Genomic DNA, 25,433 nt, shown 5'->3' with positions numbered 1-25,433 from the left:
TACCGTTTAAATTCCCAAAGCAATCGGTGCTGTGAGGCGCTTTGGAAAGTACCGTACTCTAGAGTTGAAGAACTTGGTGAGCTTGGCATTTTGGACATCCATGTATGCGTATATATGATTTTTGGATACGTAGAGTTTATGCGAACGAGTATTTCTGCTTTAAAAAAAGAAAGTGAAACTTCTTTTGAGGTTCAAAACAATGCAGGGGCAGATGTAATGTTGTGGGATGTATTCCGTGGTGTTATCGTGTTTAACGCAAGAGAAGGTGAAGGAGTGTAATTAATGAATGCAGCACGTAGTTGAAGGGTAAGAAGACTTTATTGCTTATCACATTTTTCTGGTGCTGTGTGACTGGCCCTTAGGTTGCTTTGTGATCCTGTAAAGCTAAATTCGTGTGCTGTGGGGCAGCCTGAGGATTAGTAGAAGTATTTGTAAATCATTTGAATAATTTGAAGCTCTATTAAAATGCAAAATACTATGTGCTTAATACAGGTATGTATAGTTTTGGTAGCCAGTGGAAAGCCAGTGAATATGCAGTTGAATTTTTCCGGCTGAGTTCTGTTGCACCTGTTTTGTATTTACTGTTGAGCTGTTCTTGCCAACCTGCCTTCTGGCTTCTCTTCCTGGGAGGGTGCCCTGGAAGTTTCAGGGCAGTGTTTTATGCCAGCAGCTGTGCAGTTGTGTGATCCACACAATGGATGCCAAGGACTTCAGTGGTGCTTCCCTCAGACTGGCTCTCCTGTGCTGCAGGTGATGAGGAGCATTCCTGTGTTAAATAGGAATAGCCAAGGCTGTGCCCATGTCCATTATGAATTTAACAGAAATAATGCAGGTTCAGTGATGGAGCAATTCTTGAGACCACCATGGCTTTTCTGTCTTACCTTAAAAGGTATTCAAAGCATACTTTTTTTTCCCTCTAGCAGGTGGGAAGAATGAAAGGAAGGGGGGATGAGAGGATGTTGAACCTTTTTGTTTGGCTGTATGATGGAAGGAAACAGGACAGAGAACGTCTGCAATAGATCCTTGGGATGGCTTCAGAGACAAGAGAATGATGCTAAACCATGGCTCTGGAAACTTTCTAATTGCTTTTCTGCTGCTGAAAAGGCTTTGCCTTGTGGTGCAAAAACGGTAATTCCTGACTTTCCCTAAAAGCACAGTTGGTCTCCCAGTGCCAAGGGGGGGATGACTGACCCAAGATCGGAGTGGGGAGGGAGAGGAGACAGCAGTTCCCACAGCAAATACAAAATCTGCCTGGGGATTTAAGGCTTTCAGTTGTGTTTGTAGCACTCCCATCAGTGTGGGGAGAACAGGCAGGTTGCTTTGCTTGACAGGCTTTACTCTCCACAGCTGTTTGGGATAATACAACTGACTGCTGAAGAGGTGTGTAAGGCAGCTTCCTGAAAGCTCTGCAGAGTTATTGCTGAAGAGTTGAGTAAAGGGGTAATCCTCATACTTCTAGTTCCTTATCCATTTAGCTTGGAGGCAAATTTAGTTTTCTGAATACTATATAATAATAATATTATTATATAGTAATTACAGCAATTGTGGATATTGTTCTTCACTGAGGTCTTAATTTTTCCTTGGTTCCATTTCTTTAATGTTCCTTTTCTGTAGTGTATGTGATTCTGTACATTTAAGATGAAAAATTTTAAGGAATAGAAGGAATAGTACAACACAATTAAGTACTTGAGCAAGTGAGCTCCAACTATTAAGTGACATTCATGCATGTTCAGTCTGATTTTAAGTAAAGGACATGGGGGAAATGGATAAGCATATTGCTGTCTTCCTGTGTCAGGGGTTAGGAAGGCAGCTGCTATAAAATCTGGAATTTAATATGTAAATCAGTTCCAGACAGATCTTTGGCAGAGTTTATCTCTGTGAGATGTGGCGTCAAGTGGAGAGGAATGGTTTTGAAGTTGGGTGATCAATTATTCATTAATGTGTAGTAGGAGATGCATTAAATTCAATTTGCAAAATAAAAGTTGTTCAGAGGCTCTGGAGCAATGTGTCCTGTGCAGGTTATCTCTTCTGACCTTGGATGTTCTGTGCTACTTCTAACCTTGCTTAGTTCTCACTGCTGACATTAAAAAAACCCCCCACATCTGTTTTTGTCTATGCTTTTATGTCTGTGCATCTTGATATCTTAAATCAGAGTAGGCAGAAAACAGTTGTGAAACTTGAGTCTTGTTTGCCCTCTGTTGCATTGATACTATTTCTAATTTTTTGAAGTATTAATCTTTTAATGCATTACTCCTTTAACATTAATACAATTCTAAAGTCCTTATTCAAATACAACCTATGTAACTGTAAGTTGTGAAGCTTTTTTACATCATATCCATATGTGTTTCTTCTTACAAGGAATCTCTTAGCCTTAGGCAACAGTTTTCTGCTTTTTAGATTCTGTTTCATAGACACACTGCTGTTTGGTTTATAGCTTTTTGGGTTTGTTGCTTCCAACAATATTCTACTGATACCAGTATACCTAAGGCTGGGACACATAACTGGCATGTTTCTTCTAATATTTTACTTGTTCAATCAGTAAGGTAATACTAGTCATAAAGATAACACCTTAAAAAGTTTCATTTATCATCAAAATTGTAACAGTTTAAAAATATGCTCCTCATCCTATGAAATTGTTGCTTTGTTTATGTATCTGAATGTAACCAAGCTTTCTTTTTTCCAGAAAGATTACATGGAGAACAAGAAAGCTGCTGTGGAATTGAAGGATGCTTCATCTCCTCACAATGCTGGCTCTAAACTCTTTCCAGCTGTGCCGCTTCCTGATGTTCATCCTCTCCAGCAACAGCAATTACAGCTCTCCCCTGGCCCCAAAGTAAGCTGCTGTGCTCATGGCTCTGACTCTTCCTGTCCTCCACAAATGCATTGTGGTGGTGGTGGTGGTAACTTGATTCACCCTGGCACAGTATTAGACTCAAAAAGCACTGGGACGATAACTTGTCAGGTGGGGTCAGGATTTGCTTACCAGTCTGCATCTTCACTGAAGAACCCTCCAGCCAGAAGCGGCCTGGCAGGAATTTCCAGTGAATTCTCTGGCATGTGCGTAGAAAACAGTGTATCCTCCTGTCAGCATCTGGCCTGTTGTGGGAAACTCCATTTCCAGCCCTGTCATGGTAACGTGCACAAACTGCATCAGTTCCCAGCCCTGCAGAGCTGCACATCTCCTGGCTATTTCCCTTGTCCCGAGTTCACGAGTGGGGCTCCAGCCCACCTGGACGAGCACCTTGCACAGTCGGAGCTCACATCCCGTGTGTGCGCCAACCCTCTGCACCTAAACATGGCCCCTCCCGTTTGTCTGAAGGGCTCTCACTACTGCAGTGACTGCTTGAGCAAGGTTTGTACACCTCACACTTCTCACTTCTTAACTGGGGAATATGGTTAATGCTGAAATTGTGTTACTTGAGCAAAACACCAGCTTCCATGGGTGCAGCCTGCACCCCCCTAGTTGGTGATGCACAGTCCAGGTGCACCAGGTACCCTGCTGGAAGCTGATCTCTTTTCTGAGGTAACATTCAGTGCAATAGGAAGACAAAGGACCTATTACAATGCTCAGCGTCCAGGGGATTTGTGAAGTACTCAAGTGGAATTGTTACTGGATTTGAAAGACAGTTATCTCTTCTTCACAGCTCCAATTAAGGTGTTCTGTAGTAAGGACTCTGACTAAAGGCTAACAGCAGTTAACATGTACCCTTGGGCAGTTGATCAGTAAGGAGCCATTTGTAAGTCAGGTGATTCATCTTATGCTAACAAGGATATTCTAGTTTTGGTTTAGTTTGGTAGGTCTTAGTTCAGCCTTGCCAAATTCATAATTTATACTTCGGTACCAATTTGGTCCAATTCAGAACTCATTAGAACTGTGTTTGAATATTACTAGGAATTCCAAATGAAATAATGTACTCAGCTTTGCAATATGTGTTACTTAAACTTCCAAGCTTGAGTTTCCAGTAGAAGAGTGAAATGTCACTTCAATAAACTAAGTGGTGAATTCGGTATATATGGAATTATCACTTTTTTGGGAGGGGGAGGAGGGCGTTTCAGCCTTGTACTCTGAATTGTGCAGGTTTCACATGCAAGGTCTTTGGTTGGTTTTTTGGTTCTTTTTTTAAACATATTAATACTACTTAAAGGTGGCACCTCTTGATATGTTGAGTTTGATAGAACCTTTCCTTGTTATTGGGAAATCTAGGGCTAAGTATACTGGGAAAGATTCTAGGATAGCAGCTTCCTTTATGCAGTGATACTGTTGTTAATTAACTTTGTTGAGTACATCTGAACTTGCATTTGTTGCAGAAGGGAATCTGAGTGTTTCTAGCATGGAATGGCGTGTATTAGTATTCTATACTAAATGAACATGTATTTTGAAAAATTGTCCCAACAGCCAACCAGAAACAGCTTAGTTGATGCTGCTAAAATCTGGCCAAATATTCCTCCTCCAAGTGCACAGACTGCACCTGTTCCAATCCCAATCTGTAATGGCTGTGGAACCAAAGGAGCAGGAAATGAGAAGAGTTTGCTACTGGCAAGCAGCCTTGGCAAATCACCACAGAAATATGGTAAACCACATTTGTTTGAAACTTCCATGTAGTGAATGTCCTCCTTTTAAATACTGTTGCAGAGCAAGAATTCTCTTAAATTGCACTGTTGTCTGGAAACTTCTATAAAGTCATAGAAGACCAAACAGTAAAAAAATATTTTGTCTCTGTTTTGATAATTCATGACTTGGATTTACATGTTTTGACTACATAGTTAATTTACTGTATTGTTTGCGTAGAGTTTTGGTTTCTTTACTATGGGGTTTTTCACTGTTTTAAGAACTAGAAAAAGAAATTGTGAGGACTCAGAAGCTGTTTTGTTCTGGTGGTGTATAGAGAAATTATCTTCAGCCATACTTTGAAAAGCATTCACTTCCTCTAGTGTCTGTTGTCCCTTCATATGTAGTAAAGGTGCAACACTTATAATTACAATATAGCTTTTAAAGTGTTCCTAAGAGGAAAATACTTTGTGAAATAATTCAATGGTCTTTCCACAGTGTTAGTACTGCTTCAATTACAAAATCATCAGGTATGAAAGTTTTAAACTTTAAAATGTCATGGAAGAATAAGAAATTGGATAGTTTTACTGTTACTTTAAGACTACGTCAATTTTAAGGTGTGACACCCGAATTAAATGTCTTTACAAAATAGAATTCCAGTGCAGCTTGTCAAAGACTAACTAGCCAACATATACCCAAACAAACATGACAGTTGTCTGGTGTGCCTTATTTTAAATTTTCAACTTTAATTTGTAATTTGATCAGATTCCATATTTCATTTCCATTAGTGATACAGCACCCACTGAATTTGGCGTTGCACAACCTCAGACAGTTTTTTTTGTGGCAGACACCACCTCAGCACTCGATAACTTTTTAAAAATAATTACTTAATTGTTTGAGAGCTTAAAAGTAAAGTCAAAGTTATCTCGAATCTTTATCCTAATTTGACAGTGACTAAATTTCAGTTAAAGTCTGGTTTGTTTGATTCCTTAGGAAAACAAAACTGAACTTGCATTCCTGAGCATGCCATTCATAAAGCTTCCCAAGTGGAAATTGTATCGTATGTTAAGTTTAATACTTTTGGTATTTGGAGATAAAAACGAGATGTGTTCTTAAACCTGTACAGGGTCTCCCGAAGTTGCAATAACAGGCCAAGTTCTGGAAAATTTGCCCCCCATTGGAGTCTTCTGGGATATTGAAAACTGCTCAGTTCCCACGGGCCGTTCCGCTATAGCAGTTGTGCAGAGGATTCGGGAGAAGTTTTTTAAAGGTCACAGAGAGGCAGAATTCATCTGTGTGTGTGACATTAGTAAAGAAAATAAAGAAGTTATTCAGGAGCTAAACAACTGCCAGGTATCAAAACAGCACCTGCTGGGTGTTCTTGCTTGAGAACTTGTTTCCTTTGAGTGTGCCAGCAGTGGTTCGTGTTCACTGAAGCTTTGTTTGCTTCTGTGGGTTTAGTGCATGAGCTTATCTTCAGTTTATGGGTGGGGTCTTCAATGCTAATTTTTTCTGGGTGGGATATTTTTAAAAACAAACTGCATTCCATTATCTGTGGGTTACTGTTTTAGTGAGAGAATTTTTATCTCATGCAGTAAAATGTGGTGGTGGAGTTTTTGTGTTATGCTTCAAATCTGTGACTAAATGGTTAACCTAAAAGAACTAAGATTCTGTGAACTTAACTTTTTTACTTCGTTAGTGAATACTGTGCTGATTGGTAAGGACTCTAGTGGTGTTGATGGAGGCACCTTTAACACTACATATTTTTTTCCATATTTTTCCTGTTTCTTGGGAGTTTTTTTAAAGTTTTTGCACTAGTTTCTATGTCAGAAATTTCCTTTCCACCCCCTAACCTGCAGATATGATAACAGCTTAACAGTTTATCTGCTTGTGTGAGGTAAAACGAATTGATAGCAAATACTTGCTATGTTTGTCAACCCTCTATTTCAGCTGCAGTTTTTTGGAATGTTTTTAGGGTCTGTGAGTTGTGATCTTTAACACAACAGCAGAAGTCATCCTGGAGACATTGCTGAACAACTACAGTTGAAGTTTATTGCTCATTAGAACAGGTTGAGATTCGTATGTGTTCTATTTCATTCATGTGTACATTCATTTATCTAAAGAAAAGGTGCATGTGAAAGCTTGTATTTCAACTTCAAAACAACTAAAGCGAGCAACAGTTCACATTGAAGCTTTTCTTTAGAGTGTATCTATGTATTTCCTCAGGTGACTGTTGCACACATCAATGCTACAGCCAAGAATGCTGCTGATGACAAACTCAGGCAGAGTCTTAGGAGATTTGCTGATACACACACTGCACCTGCTACTGTGGTTCTTGTGTCAAGTAAGTCTTTGTGGCACTCATCTACAGTGCAGAATTCAGTTCCTCTCTTCAGTGGTGCTTTTGCATATGACACTTTTGCTTTCCAAAAGTGGTGTTTAGGACCAGCTTTAACTGAACTGCTGAAGAATTCTTAATGTCAGTGGCAGGGACAGTAAAATGAGAACTTGGCTTAGTTCAGTCAGTGCAATGATCTGGTGTCTTGTTGAGTGTCAGTAGGTATGTGAGTAAATACTGTCTAAAGTTAGCTTCAGCAGGAAGCTGATAAGGTAAAACTCATTGGGTTGTGTTGTAAAACTCATTTATGGTCTGAGCAAAATGTATTTGTTTTTAATTCACATAGCAGTGTATTATGCCGTTAAATATACAGCCACTCAGCTGTTGAGTGTGTGTGTTGCCTTGGGTTTCTCCCTGAAGCTAAAGAAATGTTTGCTAAAGAAATATCCAGTACCAGTCCAATGCCCTACTGATGAATTGCTACAAGCTGCTGTTAAAAGGAAGCCCTTGCCTCGAGACTGAATGTGAACTGCTGACTTAAGTTGTCTGTCAAGAAGCCTTATAGCTGTTGATGCGTTTTCATTGCAAAGTTTTAATGATAACTAGAACTTGTCAAGTGAGATTTGCAGTTTTGTTTCTTTAATCAGTTGGGGGTTTTTGAGCTTTTTCAAGTGTTTCCTTACCTATTTTATGTTTTTCTCCAGCGGATGTCAACTTTGCTTTGGAACTGAGTGACCTGAGACATCGACACGGTTTCCGAATAATTCTGATACATAAAAACCAAGCTTCAGAAGCACTCCTGCATCATGCTCACGAGCTTATTTGTTTTGAAGAATTTATTTCAGACTTGCCACCGAGGTTACCACTAAAAGTGCCGGTAAAGTTTTTAATTCTTGATGTAACAGATGTTTCCAAGTGTCAAATTCCATTTTTTTTGTTCTAATTTAGGAGGAGAGCAGGCTGAAATTATGTGTTAGTTATGGTGAGGCATTATGTCTGCTGCCTATCTGACCATTGTCTGTATTTCAATTACTACCATGGGAATGTTTGCCTTCTGTTTAAGACTGAAAGAATGAAGTAATGAAATGAGAAAGTAATTAAAAAGTGAAATAGTAAGGTCATGTTCTTATCAATAAATATTTTACCAAATAAGGTACCTTACATGCTTTTCTTTCACACACAGAAAGTTCAGGTAAGAACTTAGTTGTGCATTAAGACATCTTAGTGCTTTTTTAAGTGTCTTTTCTTGGATTTCTGTCTTCCTTGGTGATTCCCTCTGGATTTGTTGTGCTGTCTTTGTACAGCACTCATGGATTTTTCTTTCTCTGAGATAACTTCCTGAACTATGTGTTCACATGCCTGTGTAGAATATATAGAGTGTTGGATGGGTAACAATGATGCTTTCTCATCTGGAGAATTGATCAGGTACTGATCCACTGATCAAGGACTCTGTAGTCTCTTTGAACTTTAAATTATATTGGAGATGGAAGTTTGAGAATCTAAGCTGGTATGAGAGTTTTCCAAACAAGTTGTGCTGCAAAAGGAATGACTTGAGGATGGGATGGGGGTGGTGGGAGGAGGGCATATGTCACCAGAACCAATGGAAAATGCCTGGTTTTGAACAAGAAGGTATTCTGACATAATCAAATTAAAATCTTCCTCCTTTAAACAGGCCTGCCATACGCTGTTATATGTCTATAATCTGCCAACAAACAGAGACAGCAAAAGTGTCAGCAATAGACTGAGGCGCTTGTCAGACAACTGTGGAGGGAAGGTGCTGAGCATTTCTGGGAGCAGTGCAATCCTGCGCTTCTTGAACCAGGAGAGTGCTGAACGGGCTCGCAAGCGAATGGAAAATGAAGATGTTTTTGGTAACAGGATTGTAGTGTCTTTTACTCCCAAGAACAAAGAACTTAATGAAACAAAAAGCTCCAGCTTTGTGGGAACTGAGAAGGTCAAGTCTCCCAAAAAAATTAATAAGAGCACAAAGCTGTGCCTCCTCAACAAAGACTCAAGTGATCAGTCTTCTGGTACCAAAGGCTCTGCTGGGAGGGGATTCCAGGTTCATGGATCTGTCGTCAAACCCACAAATGTTAAAAGTTTACAGGTATTTTTCTACCTTGTTAAATATTCTTGCTTTTTCTTGTGTTCTGAGGGTTGCTTCTGTTAAAATTCTAACTTGTCCCATTAAGTGAATAATAGTAATGTATAGTGACATTGCTGAATGAGAGCTATATTCATATGCTTGGAAAGCAGATAATTAATTTGAGGGTTGTTGTTCCCCCTTTGTACCCCTTTTTTCTCAATTTGGAAATGCTGCTGCTACTTAGAGCCTTGAATCCTAGCCAGTTTTGACTTTTGCACTGGTAATGAGTCTAACATCTAGAGTGATCCATTTTAAAGAGAAGTAGGGTTAGATTTGCCATGTACCAAATATTTCAACTAATTGACAATCTACTCTCCTGTGTCACAGAAAATCAAAAACTCCTTGTTACGAAATGCCAACAAAAATGCTATTGTCAGTCATCTGGGTTTCCATCAGAAGGAGAGCCTCTGGCAAGGGATGTCTGGTGCTTTTATGCTGACCTTTTATCTCTTTCTTATAGGAGCTGTGCCGCCTTGAATCAAAGAACATCAGCAGAAATATGGAAAACCAGCAAGAACATCTAAGAGAAGAAATTCCTTCTCCTCAGAGTAACTCTAATGCAGCAGTTTCTGTGTCTCTGGCAACCAAAAAACTGGGAGCAGGAGAATCATCCTCTAAAAGTAGTCAGAAGTATGTTTAAAAATAAAAAGATGTCGATATTAGTTACTTTTTAAAAAATGTGAATTCTGCAACATAACGTGTTTTCTTTTTCTTCTATGTATTTGTAAATAGAAAAGAGACCTCTGCTTCCAGGAGCATTACCAATTCCCCTGTAGATAAAAAAGATAAAGATGAAACTGCATTTCAGGTCAGCTATCCCTCTGCTTTCAGTAAGTTGACGGCCTCAAGACAGCTCAGTCCTTTGCTCATGTCTCAGAGTTGCTGGTCATCTCGGTAAGTGTCTTGTTTGGGAGGTGAGCTGAGACTTCACCAATATGTACATTGATTTTTTTGACAGCTGTAAGTGGAGTTGTGTGTGCTAAGAACATTTCTTATTTCCACTGATTTATGTGGACACAAAAGGAAAAGTGGTGCTGCATGACAACTAACAGAGGTTGGACATAAAGATAAGGTGGAGTAAACAGTTTTTCAGAAACTTATGATGTGGCAATTGTTTCATGTGAACTTTGAAGCTTCTAAAAAATCCTCAGAGGTGTTATAAACATCTTACTCCTCTTAATTTCAGTGCCTTTGACATTCCCAGTAGACATCTATCCAGACCCATTAAATTCTCATAAACTTGCATATCTGGTGTTTGCCAATTATTAGAATCAAGTGAAGGAGTTCGACTTTGTAATGTGTTAATAAGGAAGTAGAATACTTAGTGCCAAATATGTTATTAAATTGGGTGACTTTGAAACATAATATGAATTATTTCCTTTCTATACAAAATACTTGTTATGATGTTTTGCTTGTGGTGGAATTTGTTTTGTGTGCACATATATATATACTAGGAAAATCCATTTGAAGTGCTGTATTTGTGCACTTGACCTGTGTCTATTTTCTGAGTGATTTTGGGTTGTATATATAAGAACTGTGCAATAACTTCTTTAGCTCATAAGTGTTTTTATTTTACCCAGGAGTATGTCTCCAAACCTTTCAAATCGATCATCTCCACTCACATTTAATGTAGTAAATCATACCAGTGGTACAGATTGCCCTGATCCTTTTGCAAATGGAGCAGACATTCAGGTCAGCAACATAGATTACAGATTGTCCAGAAAAGAGTTGCAGCAAAATTTACAAGACATTTTCTCAAGACATGGCAAGGTAAAGGCACAAATTCCTTTAAATCTGTTTCAGTACTTTCTATTTATGTGTTTAGAGGCATGTTTATGGTCTAGCTTCAGGTGAGCAGCAAGCTATCTGAGCAGGACTTTTAAACTTTATTAAAAGGATATACTGTGTTTTTTTCCTTTAAAAAGACCAGACCATCACTTGCACAATGTTTTTAATTTCGATGTGGTCTTCATAGGTTTCGTATTCTGAAGTTTTGTATATAAAATTCCTACTAAATGGCTCATTAGTCATGCAGGGAAGAGACTTAGGCTTTAAAAGGATAACCTTTTTAAGCTGTAAGGCTGAATTCCTAATGCCAGCTTAAAAAAATCACAGGGAAAACTCAGTTTCTGAATAAAAAGTGATCAAAAGCAGGGGGAGTGTGAATTGGTAAAAAGCAACTATGGAAGGCAAGGTCACTTCTGCAGCAGTGCTATTTCTGTCTGATCTGTGCATGACATTCTTCTGGCATAATCTTCTACGATGGAAGATGGTGCTGTTGTTAATGAAATACTATGAATTTGCCTTGGTCCAGGTTCCCTGCACTTGGCTTTTGTTTGCATTGTCCTGATGGTTGTGGTTCCCTCAGGACTCAGGTCCTCTTTGCATTGTATTTGGCTCTTGGCCAAAGCAAGACTGTGCTACTCAAGTGGTGCCTTGCCAGGGTTCATATCTTGTTATAAATGTGTTTTCTTCCTCAGGTAAAAAGTGTCGAGCTCAGTCCTCACACAGATTATCAGTTGAAGGCCATAGTTCAGATGGAAAATCTTCAAGAAGCCATCAATGCTGTCAACAGTCTTCACAGATACAAAATTGGCAGTAAGAGGATCCAGGTCTCATTAGCAACGGGAGCTGCTAGTAAATCACTGTCTCTACTTAGGTAATAAGCATTTTGGCATCTGCTTAATTGCCCTAGCATGTGTTCAGTAGCTGAGAGATGATTTCAAATACTGATTAAAGGAATGGTAGGGAAGTCAAGTCAAATCTGTCATGTGACCTGATGAATGTATTAAATACAACTAGGTTAGTTTTCAGTTTAGCATTTTTATGCTGCTTATATTTTGAGTTGCATCTAAAGAGACTAGATCTCTGTTTAATAGCTTTACTACTCGTATTACTGCATAATACTGATGTACCTTTAACTTAATTTGTGCAGCTGAGTTAAGGTTGCACTTGGCATCTTTATTTTTTATTTGCTCCAAGGAAGTGCATATGAATTGCCTCTTTGAGGATGGGTGCACAGTTGAAATGCTGTTGGTGTTTCCTTGATGTTTTTTCTATATGGAAGACAATAAAACTAGAGTGCTGATGCTAGTGAGAATACAAGTATTTATTTTTCTCACACTGAAAGAAAGCATTAGGAAAAAAGTTGTCATTGTTTATTCACAGAATGAAACTAGTACAATTAGGTACTACTTGCTATTGCATAATTTACAAGTTTATTTGATTCTTGCCTGTTCAAAGTTTGTAATGTAATAACCAGGCTTGTAACTTTTAATGCTGCAGCTTTGTTGCTTTTTAAAGAGGCTCAAATCTTCCCACCACCTATGAAAGACACAGTTAGGAGAAACGTTAGTACTTGCACTCTGTGATCTGAAATGACAACTTCTGTAGTGCTGGAATGGAAGGGAATGCAATTTGTCCTATTTTATTTATAGTTCATAAACTGCATCTGTAAATATATCACCAATTTGAGCTGGAATCTAATTATAGTAGATTAATTTTGTGCTAATGCTGCAAAACCTCTTTTATAGCTCAGAAGCAATGTCCATTCTGCAGGATGCACCTGCTTGTTGTTTGCCTGTGTTCAAATTCACAGAAATCTATGAAAAAAAGTAAGTTCCTGGTTGTTTTTCCTTCTTAAAAAGAATATTATCTTGTGGAATTGTTTACAGTGACTTACAGAGAGTAACAGAATGGAGAGTTATGGATTTTTATGGGTAGATGTTACAGCATATTTTGTATCCAGAGGCAATGACTGGCCTTTCTTAGGGGGTTCTACTTTTGTATTTTCCTTAATTTTTCTACACTGGTGTGAATAAGTTAGTTACCTTCACACTTTTCATAGAATAGTTTCTAGCACATTCCTGTTTATTGAATAAAAAGGTAGAGATTACAGCATTGTCTTAACTGTGTTTATAATGTGCTTGCATTTCAATCTTTTTCTTTTAGGTTTGGTCGTAAGTTAATTGTATCAGACTTATATAAACTCACGGATACTGTGGCGATCCGGGACCAGGGCAGTGGGAGGCTCGTGTGCCTCCTGCCCAGCAGCCAGGCCCGCCAGAGCCCCTTGGGATCCTCCCAGTCACATGATGGATCCTCAGCAAACTGTAGCCCTATAATATTTGAAGAGTTGGAATATCACGAGCCTGTTTGTAAGCAGCATTGCCTGAATAAAGACTTTATGTAAGCTGTGTATAAAATACTATAAAACCTTACAAAATATTTGAACAGCACCTGTCATGTATAAGTCTGTTGAAGTTGAGGTATATATGTTCTCAGAGTGTGCTCTGGACACTTTATATGCTTACAAGAAGAAGTCAGAAAACAGTGAGGTGGCACAGTGAATTTTCTAGGCAGTTCTCGTGGGTTGGTGTGTCTGGGTGAGATGGTTGTGTTCCAGCACAGCTGCCAGGATTGAACACCTTTTTAACAGGGGCTGGAAGATACACTGTGTTCCTCTGGTTATGGAGGAAGGCTGTACATACTAGAGAGATTTCTATTAGCCTGACTTCTATTACATAACTGTAGCTGGAACTGATGGTTCCTCCTTGTCCTCCAGCTACATTTAGTAAGTGATTCATACTGGTTTGAAGGTTTCCTCAAGCCATGTGTTAAGTTTTTGGTTTCATTCAGCAAGAGCCCAGGTTGTTCTGCTAGAGCAGTTATTAGGTGTTCACTGTTAACTGCCTGGTATGTGCTGCTGAAATTTCATTTGAAAGCTTTAATCTAACACTAATAGAAATGTAGTCATCTCAGTATTACTTCTGGAAATTTACTGTAGCTGTATTAATTTTTTGTGGGGGAAAAAAGTTGTTTGTGACTGTACCTAGTGCTGTTGTCAGCTGGTAGCAGTTATATGCATATAGTATAATGTTTACTGTGGGGGTGTATGTGAGCACAGACATACTGTGCTGAAGCTGTGTGTAGAGTAAGCATATAAACTTGAACCTCTTGTTTTTGCAGTGAGCACGAGTTTGATCCAGATTCTTACAGAATTCCTTTTGTGATTTTGTCTCTGAAAACATTTGCTCCTCAAGTTCATAGTCTTCTACAGACACATGAGGGTACTGTGCCTTTACTAAGGTAAAATATTTTAATTTATGTTTTTAGTGTAAGGCTGAAGATCTTTAGTGTGGGTTGAAGATTTGAAACCTTACGGAAGTTACTTGTTGTGTAAATCTTCAGTTCTTATATAAGAATAATGCAAATAAGTGCATTATGAAGTTATTACTTTTAAAATTCTTGTTGAGCAAAACCAGCACACTTATTTAAAATGTGTATTCTATAGAAATTTCTATAATGTGTCAGTAATTTGTTGAAGCTTCTTGCTCACGAATTGTCACAAAATAATGATATTTTTCAGAAAATTGTTGGTGGTATTTTTGTGTATAATGGAAGCTCCTTTTTTTTTCCCAAGTTTTCCTGATTGTTACATGTCAGAGTTCAATGATCTTGAAATGGTGCCAGAAGGCCAGGGTGGTGTTCCTTTAGAACATCTGATTACCTGTGTTCCTGGAGTTAACATTGCCACTGCCCAAAATGGCATTAAAGTTATTAAATGGATACATAACAAACCACCACCTCCTACTGCAGGTAAATATCTGTTTAAAATTCTTTCTCTAAAAGATCTTGGGGGTTTTTATGCTAAAAAACTAAGCTAATAAATTCTGCTAATAAAATAATTGCATTGTATAACTGTTAAACTTGTTATAAGGGAAAACTTTTAGCTTGAGTATTCATACTTATTTTTTCCTATGCTGTAGCTTCTGTCCATAAGTAAAGTGCAGTGTTTAGTGGAAGAAGACTAGTGAAAGGTTCAATAACATGACTCTTTTGTTCGTAGATCCTTGGCTTCTACGTTCCAAGAGCCCTGTGGGCAATCCCCAGCTCATTCAGTTCAGCAGAGAAGTGATAGATCTCCTCAAAAGCCAACCCTCCTGCGTCATCCCCGTCAGTAAATTCATCCCGACGTACCACCACCACTTCGCAAAGCAGTGCCGCGTGTCCGACTACGGCTATTCCAAATTAATGGAGCTGCTGGAGGCAGTGCCTCATGTGCTGCAAGTGAGTGATAGAGCTCTGTTCCTTTTGACTGGGGAAATTGTATCTGCACCTGTCCAAACTACTGGCTGATGCTGTAAAATAGGTGCTGTGCAATTACCTAGCCCACCGTGTGAGAGATGGTCAACTGAACCTTGGTAGGTAATTGTATCCTTCTTTGAGATGCTGTTTCTGAGTCGTTTTTATTGTGCCTACCCATGCTGGGAAAATCAACTCTTCGTTTAAGCCTCTGGAATAAAGTTTGAAGCTGCTTTTTAGCTCTGGATTGTGCTTGGGTAAAAGTTTTTTAATTGTGCTGTGTGTCATAAGAACACAGTAAATGCTGAGTGCTCGTGAGTGGGGCTGAAATGTGTGGTTTGTGACTTGAAGGATTTCTGTGTGAAATAAGTCATGTGATCTTACATTACAAAACCATTATGGTCACATTATTTTGAACATCAGTTGGCTGTAGAATTTTTAAATAAACAATACAAATGTGTGAAGTCGCAGTAGCATTCACAGATGAAGCACTGAATTTTGATGACATATGTCTTAGTATGGAAAGTGTGTGGCTTCATGAGGCTGCTGTTCCAAGTGCTGTCTCTATAATAGTCTTTGTTTCTCACCTACCTGTACTAGAACTGGCTTTTAAATATCTTTTACTGAAGATGCTAGAGCTGAGTGACCAAATAAAAATTTTCTTTCAGATCCTTGGTATGGGCTCCAAACGCTTGTTAACTCTAACACACAGAGCTCAAGTGAAGCGCTTCACTCAGGACTTACTGAAGCTTCTCAAATCCCAGGCCAGTAAGCAAGTTATTGTGAGGGAATTCTTGCAGGCTTATCACTGGTAAGTTATCCTTAATGAAACAAGAGAAATTCTGCAGGACATGGCTATCAATGGTGCACTTTAAATCTTAGTACAAAGCTGTGGCAACTATATTGACCCTTCATTGTGATGGGGAAGTTCAAACTTCTAATAAAAACAAAAATTAAAAGTTCTCTGGCATACTTTACTGCTTTCTTTAATACTGGGTTCATTTAATTTCATGGGAGTTGGTAAATGGGCTGTTGTATTTCATTAGTTCTCTTTGAAGTCATGGCTGCAAGGTTGGATTTAAGCAAGTAGGTTGTGGCACATTAAGTTTTCCCTTTATGGTTCATGTTAGTGTTAGGCTTTCCTTAGAGGGAAATATAAAATGAATAGATTAATTGTCAGGAGTTACTCTTACTACTTTATCTAGCAGTGGCAAAAATGAGGAGTAATACCTGTCTGGAACATTCTGTTCTAGCATGATAAAAAAATAGGGGTTATTTTTTAAGAACCAAAATGATGCTTTTCTTAATGTGAAGATGGAAAGCAGTTGATGTGCTCTGAGCAAGCCATAGCATCTTAGAGCTACCTGTGATCTACCTTTATGTGTGTTCTGTTGTGCATCTTGTGCCAACAGCTCCTTTCTAGGACTGCACTCTTCTTCTATTTCTACTGTTGGCAAAAATGCATTATTGTTTGTTTCTAAATGTAGAGTCAGCACCGGCCACTTCTTGAATAAGAGCGTATGTGAAGAGTTCTTGCTTCTGAGAGATTTTGGTCAGGGAGGTGGGAAGAGTAAAATGAACTTTAATATATTTCTTAGTATTTGGGAAGCTTAATGTGGTGTTTTCCAGGGTATGGTCTCTGCCTTCTCTTGAGACTTGTTCTCATTTAATAGTGTATGTCTGTAACTAGTAAGCAAATACAGACTAGTAGAAATGTTGCAGTATGGAGCTGTATAAACAGAACAATTACATTTTTCCTGAGATGGAATACTGTTACTTTACATTATCACTTCCTGCAACTAGTCTGAGGCACCCACTGGTTGATAGATACAGCTCTGTTACACTGATTGTTCTCATGACAGTAGATCTTACTTTGCTGGTTAGAATGGATTTCTAGGTTTCCCTTGTTTCACTGGGTAGTATTACTGCCAATATGAGAACTATTTTTTTATGATTTGAGGCTTATTTTCTCAACTTTCAAAAAATGTATTTTTTGCCTACACAGCATGCATTAAATACTTGTGTTACACACAGTCATCTACAACTTTCAGGTGCTTCTCTAAGGACTGGGATGTTACTGAGTATGGAGTGTGTGAACTGGCCGATATCATATCAGAAATTCCAGATACAACCATCTGTTTGTCACAACAAGACAGTGAAATGGTAATTTGTATTCCCAAAAGAGGTATGTCCGTGTACATTTTTTGTACTGTTTCTGAATAAATTGTTCTTTGGCTGTATTAAAACTGTAGTAACTCAAGTGTATAGGAGTGACTTATATTTTTTTATAATGGTGTTGCTAACTTCTAGCGAATCAAGAATGTCTCTCTTTGGACACTTGTAGTGGAACAGACAGGAAAACAGGTGCCAAAACACATAAAAGAATGTTACTCCTTCTCCATGTAGTTAAGCTTTCTGTGGAATGATTAGATGGTTGTTTCCATACAGAAAACATAGCAATGTAATTGGCTATTTAAAACCTCCTAAAGTGCTGATCACCTGAGTTTTTTGACTTTAAACAAGTTTTGTAGAGGTCTTCAGTCCCAGACAAAAACAGTGACTTACAGGATATGTGATTAGGCTGAAAATCAGCCATCATATTTTCTCATTGTATTCTGTTGCATTTGTATAAGTGTTGTGATGTGGCTCTTGCTTTGTTTTTGTGTTTTTTCATTTTAGAACGTACACAAGAAGAAATTGAGAGAACCAAACAGTTTTCCAAGGAGGTGGTGGACTTACTGCGCCATCAACCCCATTTTCGGATGCCCTTCAATAAATTTATTCCCTGTTACCACCACCACTTTGGTCGTCAGTGCAAACTCGCTTACTATGGTTTTACAAAGCTACTTGAACTCTTTGAAGCCATACCAGATGTCTTACTTGTAAGTTCTAAAATCTTAAGCTGTACTGAAGCATTTTTCTGGGATCTATACAACTGCTTCAGCAGGGGTTATTTTGATCAGAAGCTTTAGTATGAGTTATAAACTATGCACCTGTAATGTGTAGACAGCTGTATTTAAGAAGATCTTGTGTGATAGCTGCTCTGGTAAAATGGTCCAAGGCTTTGAGCACGTTCAGGAGGCTATCTGTTAACAAATTCAAGTTTTCTAAATGGGGTTACATCATAAAATTCAGTGCCTCAGAATTAGAGTGAAGGTTCATTAAATGGTGGAGTCACTGTCCCTGGAGGTCTTTAAGAAGAGACTGGATGTGGCACTTGGTGCCATGGTCTAGTAGAAGGTGGAGTTAGGTCAAAGATTGAACTCGATCTCAGGGGTCTTTTCCAACCTAGTTGATTTTGTGATTCTTTGTAAAGTTGTGTTCAACTTGCTTTTAAAATGGTTAGCTATTTAGCTGCTTATTTTGTAGTATTTCAGAAGTTGGATAGTTTTGCTTGCTGTATAAACAGCTCTTTGAGTTGGCTGAGCCCTGCAGTGCAGCAAACGATTGGCGAGCGCTGAGTTTTAACTGCAGACTACACTTGGTTCATCCAGTCTGGGTAGGTCACTTGAACAGAGTGTAACTTCTCTTTTGTAGGTACTGGAATGCGGGGAGGAGAAAATCCTCACCCTCACAGAGGTGGAACAAGTGAAAGCTGTTGCTGCCCAGTTGGTGAAGCTGCTGCGGTCGCAGAAGGACAACTGCCTGATGATGGCAGACCTGCTGCCCGAGTACAGCAGGACCTTCGGGTACAGCCTGCGCCTGCAGGACTATGACGTGAGCTCAGTGCCAGCCCTGATGCAAAAACTCTGCCATGTTGTAAAGGTAAACTTGTGTCTTTGTTATTTATGTATGCAAGGTTGTGTTAAGGAATTTTCTGTCTCAAATGACATGTCTCAGTATGTGGAACAAGGGGTACAGCATTGAGTCAAGAAGAGGAAATTCCTAAAGGATTTTAAATGGAGTTTCTATATTCTTATGATACTTTCTTTTTGGTTTTTTGTAGCCTTGCAGCTTTCTCTGGGAACACTCATGTTTATTAGCATATAATAAGTAAAAGATTGTATTATACTACTTATTTTAACAGTACAAATTATTTTTTCCCCCTGCCTCACTTCTAACTGTGAAAAAACAATTTTCTAGTAACTGTAGTAGTTGTCAGTCTCCTAATGCTTTAAATTCCTTTTTTGAGCTATGGTTTGAGACTTTGACTCTGAATGTAAATAAGTAGATGGGTTACACTGTAGATGTTACAATTAAATGGATGTGGCCACATTGGTTTAGTTGCTCCAGGTTTGTTAACTTAGCAACTGGTGTTCAGGCTGGAGCTCAGTCAGGTCCTGTTGGCTTGGAACAAAGAGTAAAATCATACCCACAGTGTGGCAGAAACAGCTACACAGCTATATGGATCTTGTATATTTAAATATTTCCATGTAATTAGCTGGATTCTGAGTGCTTTTGGCTGGGGGAATATCAGATGCTGGTGTGTAGTGTCAGGTATAGCTCTGCTCAAACAAACCCCAGCTACACATCTTATTTATAAATCAGTCTCTTCCCTGTCCCTAACTTTGTTCCTGATTCATTTTTCCAGGTTGTTGACACAGAGTCTGGCAAGCAAATTCAGCTGATAAATAGGAAGTCTCTGCGGACTCTGACTGCCCAGTTGCTGGTCTTGCTGATGTCCTGGGATGGAACATCCTTTCCTTCTGTCGAGCAGCTTAAGCAGCACTATGAAACAGTCCATGGTACTTCACTTAATCCATGTGAATATGGATTTATGACCTTAACTGAACTCCTGAAGAGTCTGCCTTACTTGGTTGAGGTGTGTAAGCTCTCACCTTCCTGATGTGTCTCATACTTTGAAAAGGCATTGTGACTAGAGGATATGGAGGTGTGTGCTCTTATTCTTTCTCTTTTTTTTTTCTTTTTCAAATAGGTTTTTACCAATGGTGCAGCAGAAGAATATGTCAAGCTTACAAATCTGTACATGTTTGCAAAGAATGTGAGGTCCTTACTTCACACTTACCATTATCAGCAAATTTTTCTTCATGAGTTCCCAGTAGCATATAGCAAATACACTGGAGAAGTGCTGCAGCCTAAAACATATGGATGCAATAATTTAGAAGAGCTCTTGGGAGCAATTCCACAGGTGTGAAGAATTCTGTTTTGCACTATTACATTGAGATTTCTGCATGGATTAAAAGTAGTTACACAACCACAGTTTCTGTGAATTGGGGTGAATTACTGGACTAATTACTTTCTCCAAGGGAGCTTATAGCAGTCATTGAAAATACAAATTTCTGAGGAATCTGGACTGTGTAATGAGAAAAAGAAAATAAACCAGCACACATGGTTCAAATTTTGCTTAAGAACTGTTCCTGGTAAGGTTGTAAACATCCCTGGCATTTTATGGAGTGAGTGAATTGATTTTCTGTCTTGAGTGAATAAATAGTTGTAAAGTCCTGAAACCTCATTTGGATCAGGTGCATTTTTGGCTTTAGGAGTGCAGAATTGTGGGGCTTTGTCAGAAGTGCCACATAGTAGAATTTTGCTGTGGCATATTCTTGTCATCCACGTGTTCTAAGTGCTCTAGGATAATTTTGTGAGCCAGTTTATGCCTATAAGCTTTCCTTTATGTAAGTCCTTTAAGTGGAGAGTGACAAAATAAAATTTTGCAACTCCATGTTTAAACTTCTAGATTTGCTAATATATAGTTACTACACTTTCTGGCTCTGTGGTTTGCCTTTGGCATCAATTATTTTGAGATAAAGCTTTTGCTTGGGTAATGTAGTACAAGTTGGCAATGTGATTTAGTTTGCTTTAAAAAATAATGTCAGTGCAAAGCTGGATGAAAGGCAGGGAGCAAACTGTGTTTTGGGCTTTGACGTTAACATGTGCTGATGTTCAGTTCTGCTTCTTTCTCAATAGGTGGTCTGGATTAAAGGACATGGCCATAAGAGAATTGTGGTCCTGAAGAATGATATGAAAAGTAAGCTATTTCAATTTTTAGCAGTATCTTAGTTTTCTTTAATATTTTTTTTTAGAGGCAACTTGACAAAACTAACCAAATGAACTTGCCTTTTTGTAGCTCGTTTTAGCTCACCTAGTTTTCCCCCTGCTGATCATGTGGATGATCATGGAAATCAACTTGCTGACAATAATGGGCATATGATGGAGACCCCAGGATCCACATCATCAATGGAACTAAATCTAGGAAGACCTAGCACTGGTAATGTAAAACTGATTTATATAACAATTTTATTGTCTTAGGGGAAATAAGCAGAGTAATTGAAGCAGCGTGGGGAAAGGTGTGTGAGTTAGTAAATGTGAACTTCTTAAATATGCTTTGTGGCTTGAAAGCTTGTTGAATTTGAGTATACAGTTAGGCATGTGTCCTCAGCTGTCAGTGTATGCACGTGGCTGTAGCTGCTGGGGTACTGCTTCCCATGGACTGTGGGGGAATTTTAAGTCTACAGGTATTAAGCTCATGAGAGAGGATGGTCAGTAGCAGCTTCTGCTGCCAATGTCTCCTGTGTTCTGATGAGAATATAGTGCTTTTCTATGGTGTTTATGTTGTTTTTGTGTTATTTATTTGCAAGTAACAACAGCAGTTCTGTTGGTGTAAATCTGTCTCCAAATAAAAATAACCAGGAAATGGTGACCTACTTCATGTTGTGCTGTGGTCTCCAATTCTTTTATTACCTGCAGGTTGGAGAACTTGTGAAATGGTTCTTGAGTTATTTCAGAACTCTAGGCTCGTCCCTTTCAATAAGGGCAAATCACTTTATTTTGAAACTTTCAACTTAAATTTCACATGTAAATGTGTTAGTACATAAATAGTTGGTAGGATACTGGTGTGTCTGTAGGGGAGTTGTCTGGTAACTGGTCCTTCTCTGTTAAAGACTGTTCTGTAGGACTTCTTTCCTCAGTTCTTCTATTACATGAGTTTGGCAAATACCATATTTTCTCTAGGGATATATTTACTCAGGCAGGCAATAGTTGAACATACTAGTGCTTTCTCTGATGCATTGTATTTAGTTAGATGCTCTTGATGCAGCAAGCGAATCTGAGGTTAATTAGCATTCATTACTTTAGCTTGGTATTAATATTTCAAATACTGAATAGCTCTCAAATCCTCAGAATTGCATCTGGAGGCTTTTCATTTACAAGCTCTGAAACAGTGACACCTTCACAGCTTAGAGACACTTTGAAAGATGTTCCCTTGTTTTTGTAGTTTCCAATCAAACAGAGCAAGAGCTCCTTTGCCTCACAAATACATCTCCTGTTGACCTGCTGTGTGAGCCAGTCCCTTCCTGCCTGCCATCCCCACAGCTGAGACCTGATCCTGTGGTTCTGGAGTCTGCAGACCTCATCCAGTTTGAGGAACGCCCTGCACCTCTCTCTGGTAAGATTTTGGCTGCCTGTGTTGTGTTACTTATGGAAGACAACTCGATAATTTGGAAAACAAGGCATCAAGTTCCATTTAACCACATCAATATGTGTATATATGACACGCTGGGATGTGTTGGGAACACAGGGGGCTTCCATCAGAAACTCCAGCACTGACCAGAAGTACCCTGCTGTGACTCTTACTGGGAACTTACCCACCTCTAAACTTGCATTTGGCCAACCTGTAGCAACCTTTTCACACAACCATTTCATAGTGCTGAGCACTGAGACACTTAATGTGTGAGAAGTAAGTTAAACTTGCTGAACAGTACACGATGGTGACAGAGCCAGAAGCAAACATCACCTCAGCTGCAGAGGTGATCATGACACATTTTTTGGCTTCAAATCAGACTGATAAGTTCTTTTTAAGTATTTTATTGCCTAATACCAAATACATATTCTCTATTTTTCAAGAACAGAGCATCAGTAAATTGAATCGTCTTTTTTATTTTATTTATTTTAGAAATAATGATTTTAACAGAAGAAGAGAAACAAAGCATTGTTACCACAGCTCAAGAAAAATTAGTCTCTGGGTCTGTGGTATCTGACACCACAGAGAATGCTTCAGTGCCTCCCTGTCAGTCCTCTGAAACTCAAGTAAACAAGGAAGCAACGGACAGCCCAGCCAAAAAGCAACACAAAAACAAGGTGAAATTGGCAGCCAACTTTTCACTTGCACCTGTAACCAAGCTTTAACTCTTTCTTTTTAGTGTGAAGGACAAATACCCATGGACTGCACAAAGTAAAGCTGTTTGTTAGCCTGGTTGTATTTTAATGAGAGGCCTAGAAGAATTAATTTGTATTTAATGTATTCTGTGAAGATTTTGTTCCTTTTACACTGAACACAACTGTTAGCAGAGCAGATTTTTTTCTATTACTTTGAAAAAAAATCTGGCATTTGTTAAATTATTCTTAAATTTTACAGTTTTTCATAAGTGTGTTCAGTAAAAGCAAAATATTGATTCAAAAATGGAACAGATTTTATTTTCTTTAAGCCTCGTTGGTGATGTAATCATACATGTAGCATATTGTATTCTATAGGCTGTTGCTTACTGGTATTGTTTCAGACAGTATTAAGAAATGCATGATTTGTTTTTTCAAAAGCCTGTTGAGAAATTTTTAACTCGCTGACCCAAAATGACAGGAGTGAAGGGAGTTGATTGTCCTCCAGAGGAGAAACTTGTTCTCTGACCTTTCAGATGACTTGTAACTGCATTGGAAATTCTTGCCTAAAGACGTCTGTAGAAGATTATGTGGATCTTGTGTAAAACTTGTTTTAAATGTGTTGGTTTTTTCTGTAGCTTTCAGTTCTGTCTAGGAGCTTTCCAGGACACTGATGCTTTAAGCTTCCCTCTTACATTTAGCTTGTCTGGCATGGGTTTGGTTAAGGAAAAGACTGTCTTGGGGTCATGAGTTTAAGATACAGACACACACATTTTCTTTGTGTCTAGAAATGAAGTTAGGAAGATTCTGATATTTCTGAAATATGCATTTAATGCATAAATTACAGATAATGGAGCGGGTCTTATTAAAGTGGTTTGTGATGGAAGGTCCTGATGCTATTTCCACCTGTAAGGAAAGTTCTAGCTACATGTGGAAATGCTAAGGTTGTTCTGCTTAACCTTGTTTTCTATTTTTAAGCATGTCCAGTAAATGGGAAGCTCGTTCTTTGTGCTGTCTTTTAGCTGTGTCTGTTTTTATTCTAAGAATTACTGCTAGTGTTGGAAGCTTTTTTTGAATTGTGGTATCTTGTGTTGGCTTTTGAAAGGGCCAGCTTTGGAAGAGAGGTGAAGTCAGTGGATGACCTTAACTCTAGTTAGCAGAATTGTCCAGTGTGTGAGACTTTATACCCATTCTGGGTAACCATGGCATTTACAATGGGTTGTATTTGCCAGGCAGCAAATAAATTGCTTGTAGTATTGAAAGAACCTATACTAGAGGCTTTCCACTGGCCAACAGAGTATTTTTTAGATGGATTCTATTGTAATATGCAAGAGATGGAACACAGGCTCTAATTTCTCAGCCAGCAGCAAGAAATGCCACTGAATAATGGCTATAGACAGAATTTTACTAGTCAGATTTTGTTATAAAATCTTTTATATTTAGGCAAGTATTACCAGTAGTGAACTTAGAGCCACTGTAAGTGCAAAGAAACACTTGGAAGTTTTTCTGAGCATTCTGGCACAGTATTTTGAGTCCTTAGTAAACCTCTACAGACATACTGCTATAGAAAAAAGAATTTAGAAGTAAACTTTCTTGGAATGCTTTTAATGAGTTAAATGCAAGAAAATCTGCTTTCACCTGAAGTTTGATAAGGTTAACAGTGATCAGTCTAGATCTTTGTTTCAGAAGAGCACACATTGGAGAAATGACCAGCCAGGAATCATATTTTCGTGAGATGCAGCTACAAGTCGTCTGGAGTACTAAAGAAAACCAGGTTTTTGCTTCAGAGGAAAATATGGTATTTGACAAAATAAGTGTGGTGGTTACACCACATCTGGAGGTCAGCATATCTTATCTGGATTCGTGTGTGATTCTGCTGAAATCGCTGTTTGAAAGTAATAGAATAATACTTTTGAGAAGTTGTGTTCATAGTGTAACAAAATAGCTAATTGAATTGCAATATATTTTTTTATCCAAAGGGTTAAATGAATGATGTGACTTACAGATTTAAAACCATTACAACCATGAAATTCTTTAATTTAGCAAATAAATGTACTACTTCAGATTCATGTTTGTTTAAAAGAAAAAATGTCACTGAAGCCCTCGATTAATGCACTATCTTTTTTCTTGGAATGGGAGAGAGGAGGAGGAATTCTTTTCTTAGCTGTCTACTTTGTTTGGACACTTTCTTTTGTGGCTCAAGTGCTGTTTTTTGTGTGTTGGGACCAAACAGTTGTGTCAATAAAATTTTCAAGCAAGCAAAA

At 38.5% G+C, this 25,433-nt stretch overlaps 1 protein-coding gene across 2 annotated transcripts; it reads left to right on the top strand.

The window, feature by feature from the left end:
• Positions 1–12: 12 nt before the first annotated feature.
• MARF1 (meiosis regulator and mRNA stability factor 1) lies at positions 13–25,433 on the top strand. Of its 2 annotated transcripts, none has more exons than XM_064672870.1 (26): positions 13–1,128; positions 2,684–3,352; positions 4,397–4,571; positions 5,676–5,902; positions 6,776–6,893; positions 7,592–7,764; positions 8,560–8,994; positions 9,494–9,663; positions 9,766–9,927; positions 10,614–10,803; positions 11,514–11,692; positions 12,567–12,647; positions 12,985–13,221; positions 14,002–14,121; positions 14,456–14,631; positions 14,882–15,102; positions 15,786–15,928; positions 17,169–17,302; positions 17,797–17,999; positions 18,655–18,882; positions 19,649–19,879; positions 19,994–20,206; positions 20,986–21,046; positions 21,146–21,286; positions 22,292–22,462; positions 22,970–25,433. In XM_064672870.1, exons 1-26 carry the CDS (start codon positions 982–984, stop codon positions 23,200–23,202), a joined length of 5,238 nt encoding a protein of 1,745 aa, XP_064528940.1. In that variant the 5' UTR covers positions 13–981; the 3' UTR covers positions 23,203–25,433. The 2 variants fall into 2 exon arrangements, with proteins under 2 accessions (XP_064528940.1, XP_064528941.1); XM_064672871.1 differs by having other exon boundaries at positions 991–1,128; positions 2,688–3,352.

This window comes from Pseudopipra pipra, chromosome 16 (genome assembly GCF_036250125.1).
Source record: "Pseudopipra pipra isolate bDixPip1 chromosome 16, bDixPip1.hap1, whole genome shotgun sequence".
NCBI lineage: Eukaryota > Metazoa > Chordata > Aves > Passeriformes > Pipridae > Pseudopipra > Pseudopipra pipra.
The sequence above is the reverse complement of the archived record's forward strand: the minus strand, read 5'-3'. Positions and strand labels throughout refer to the sequence as shown.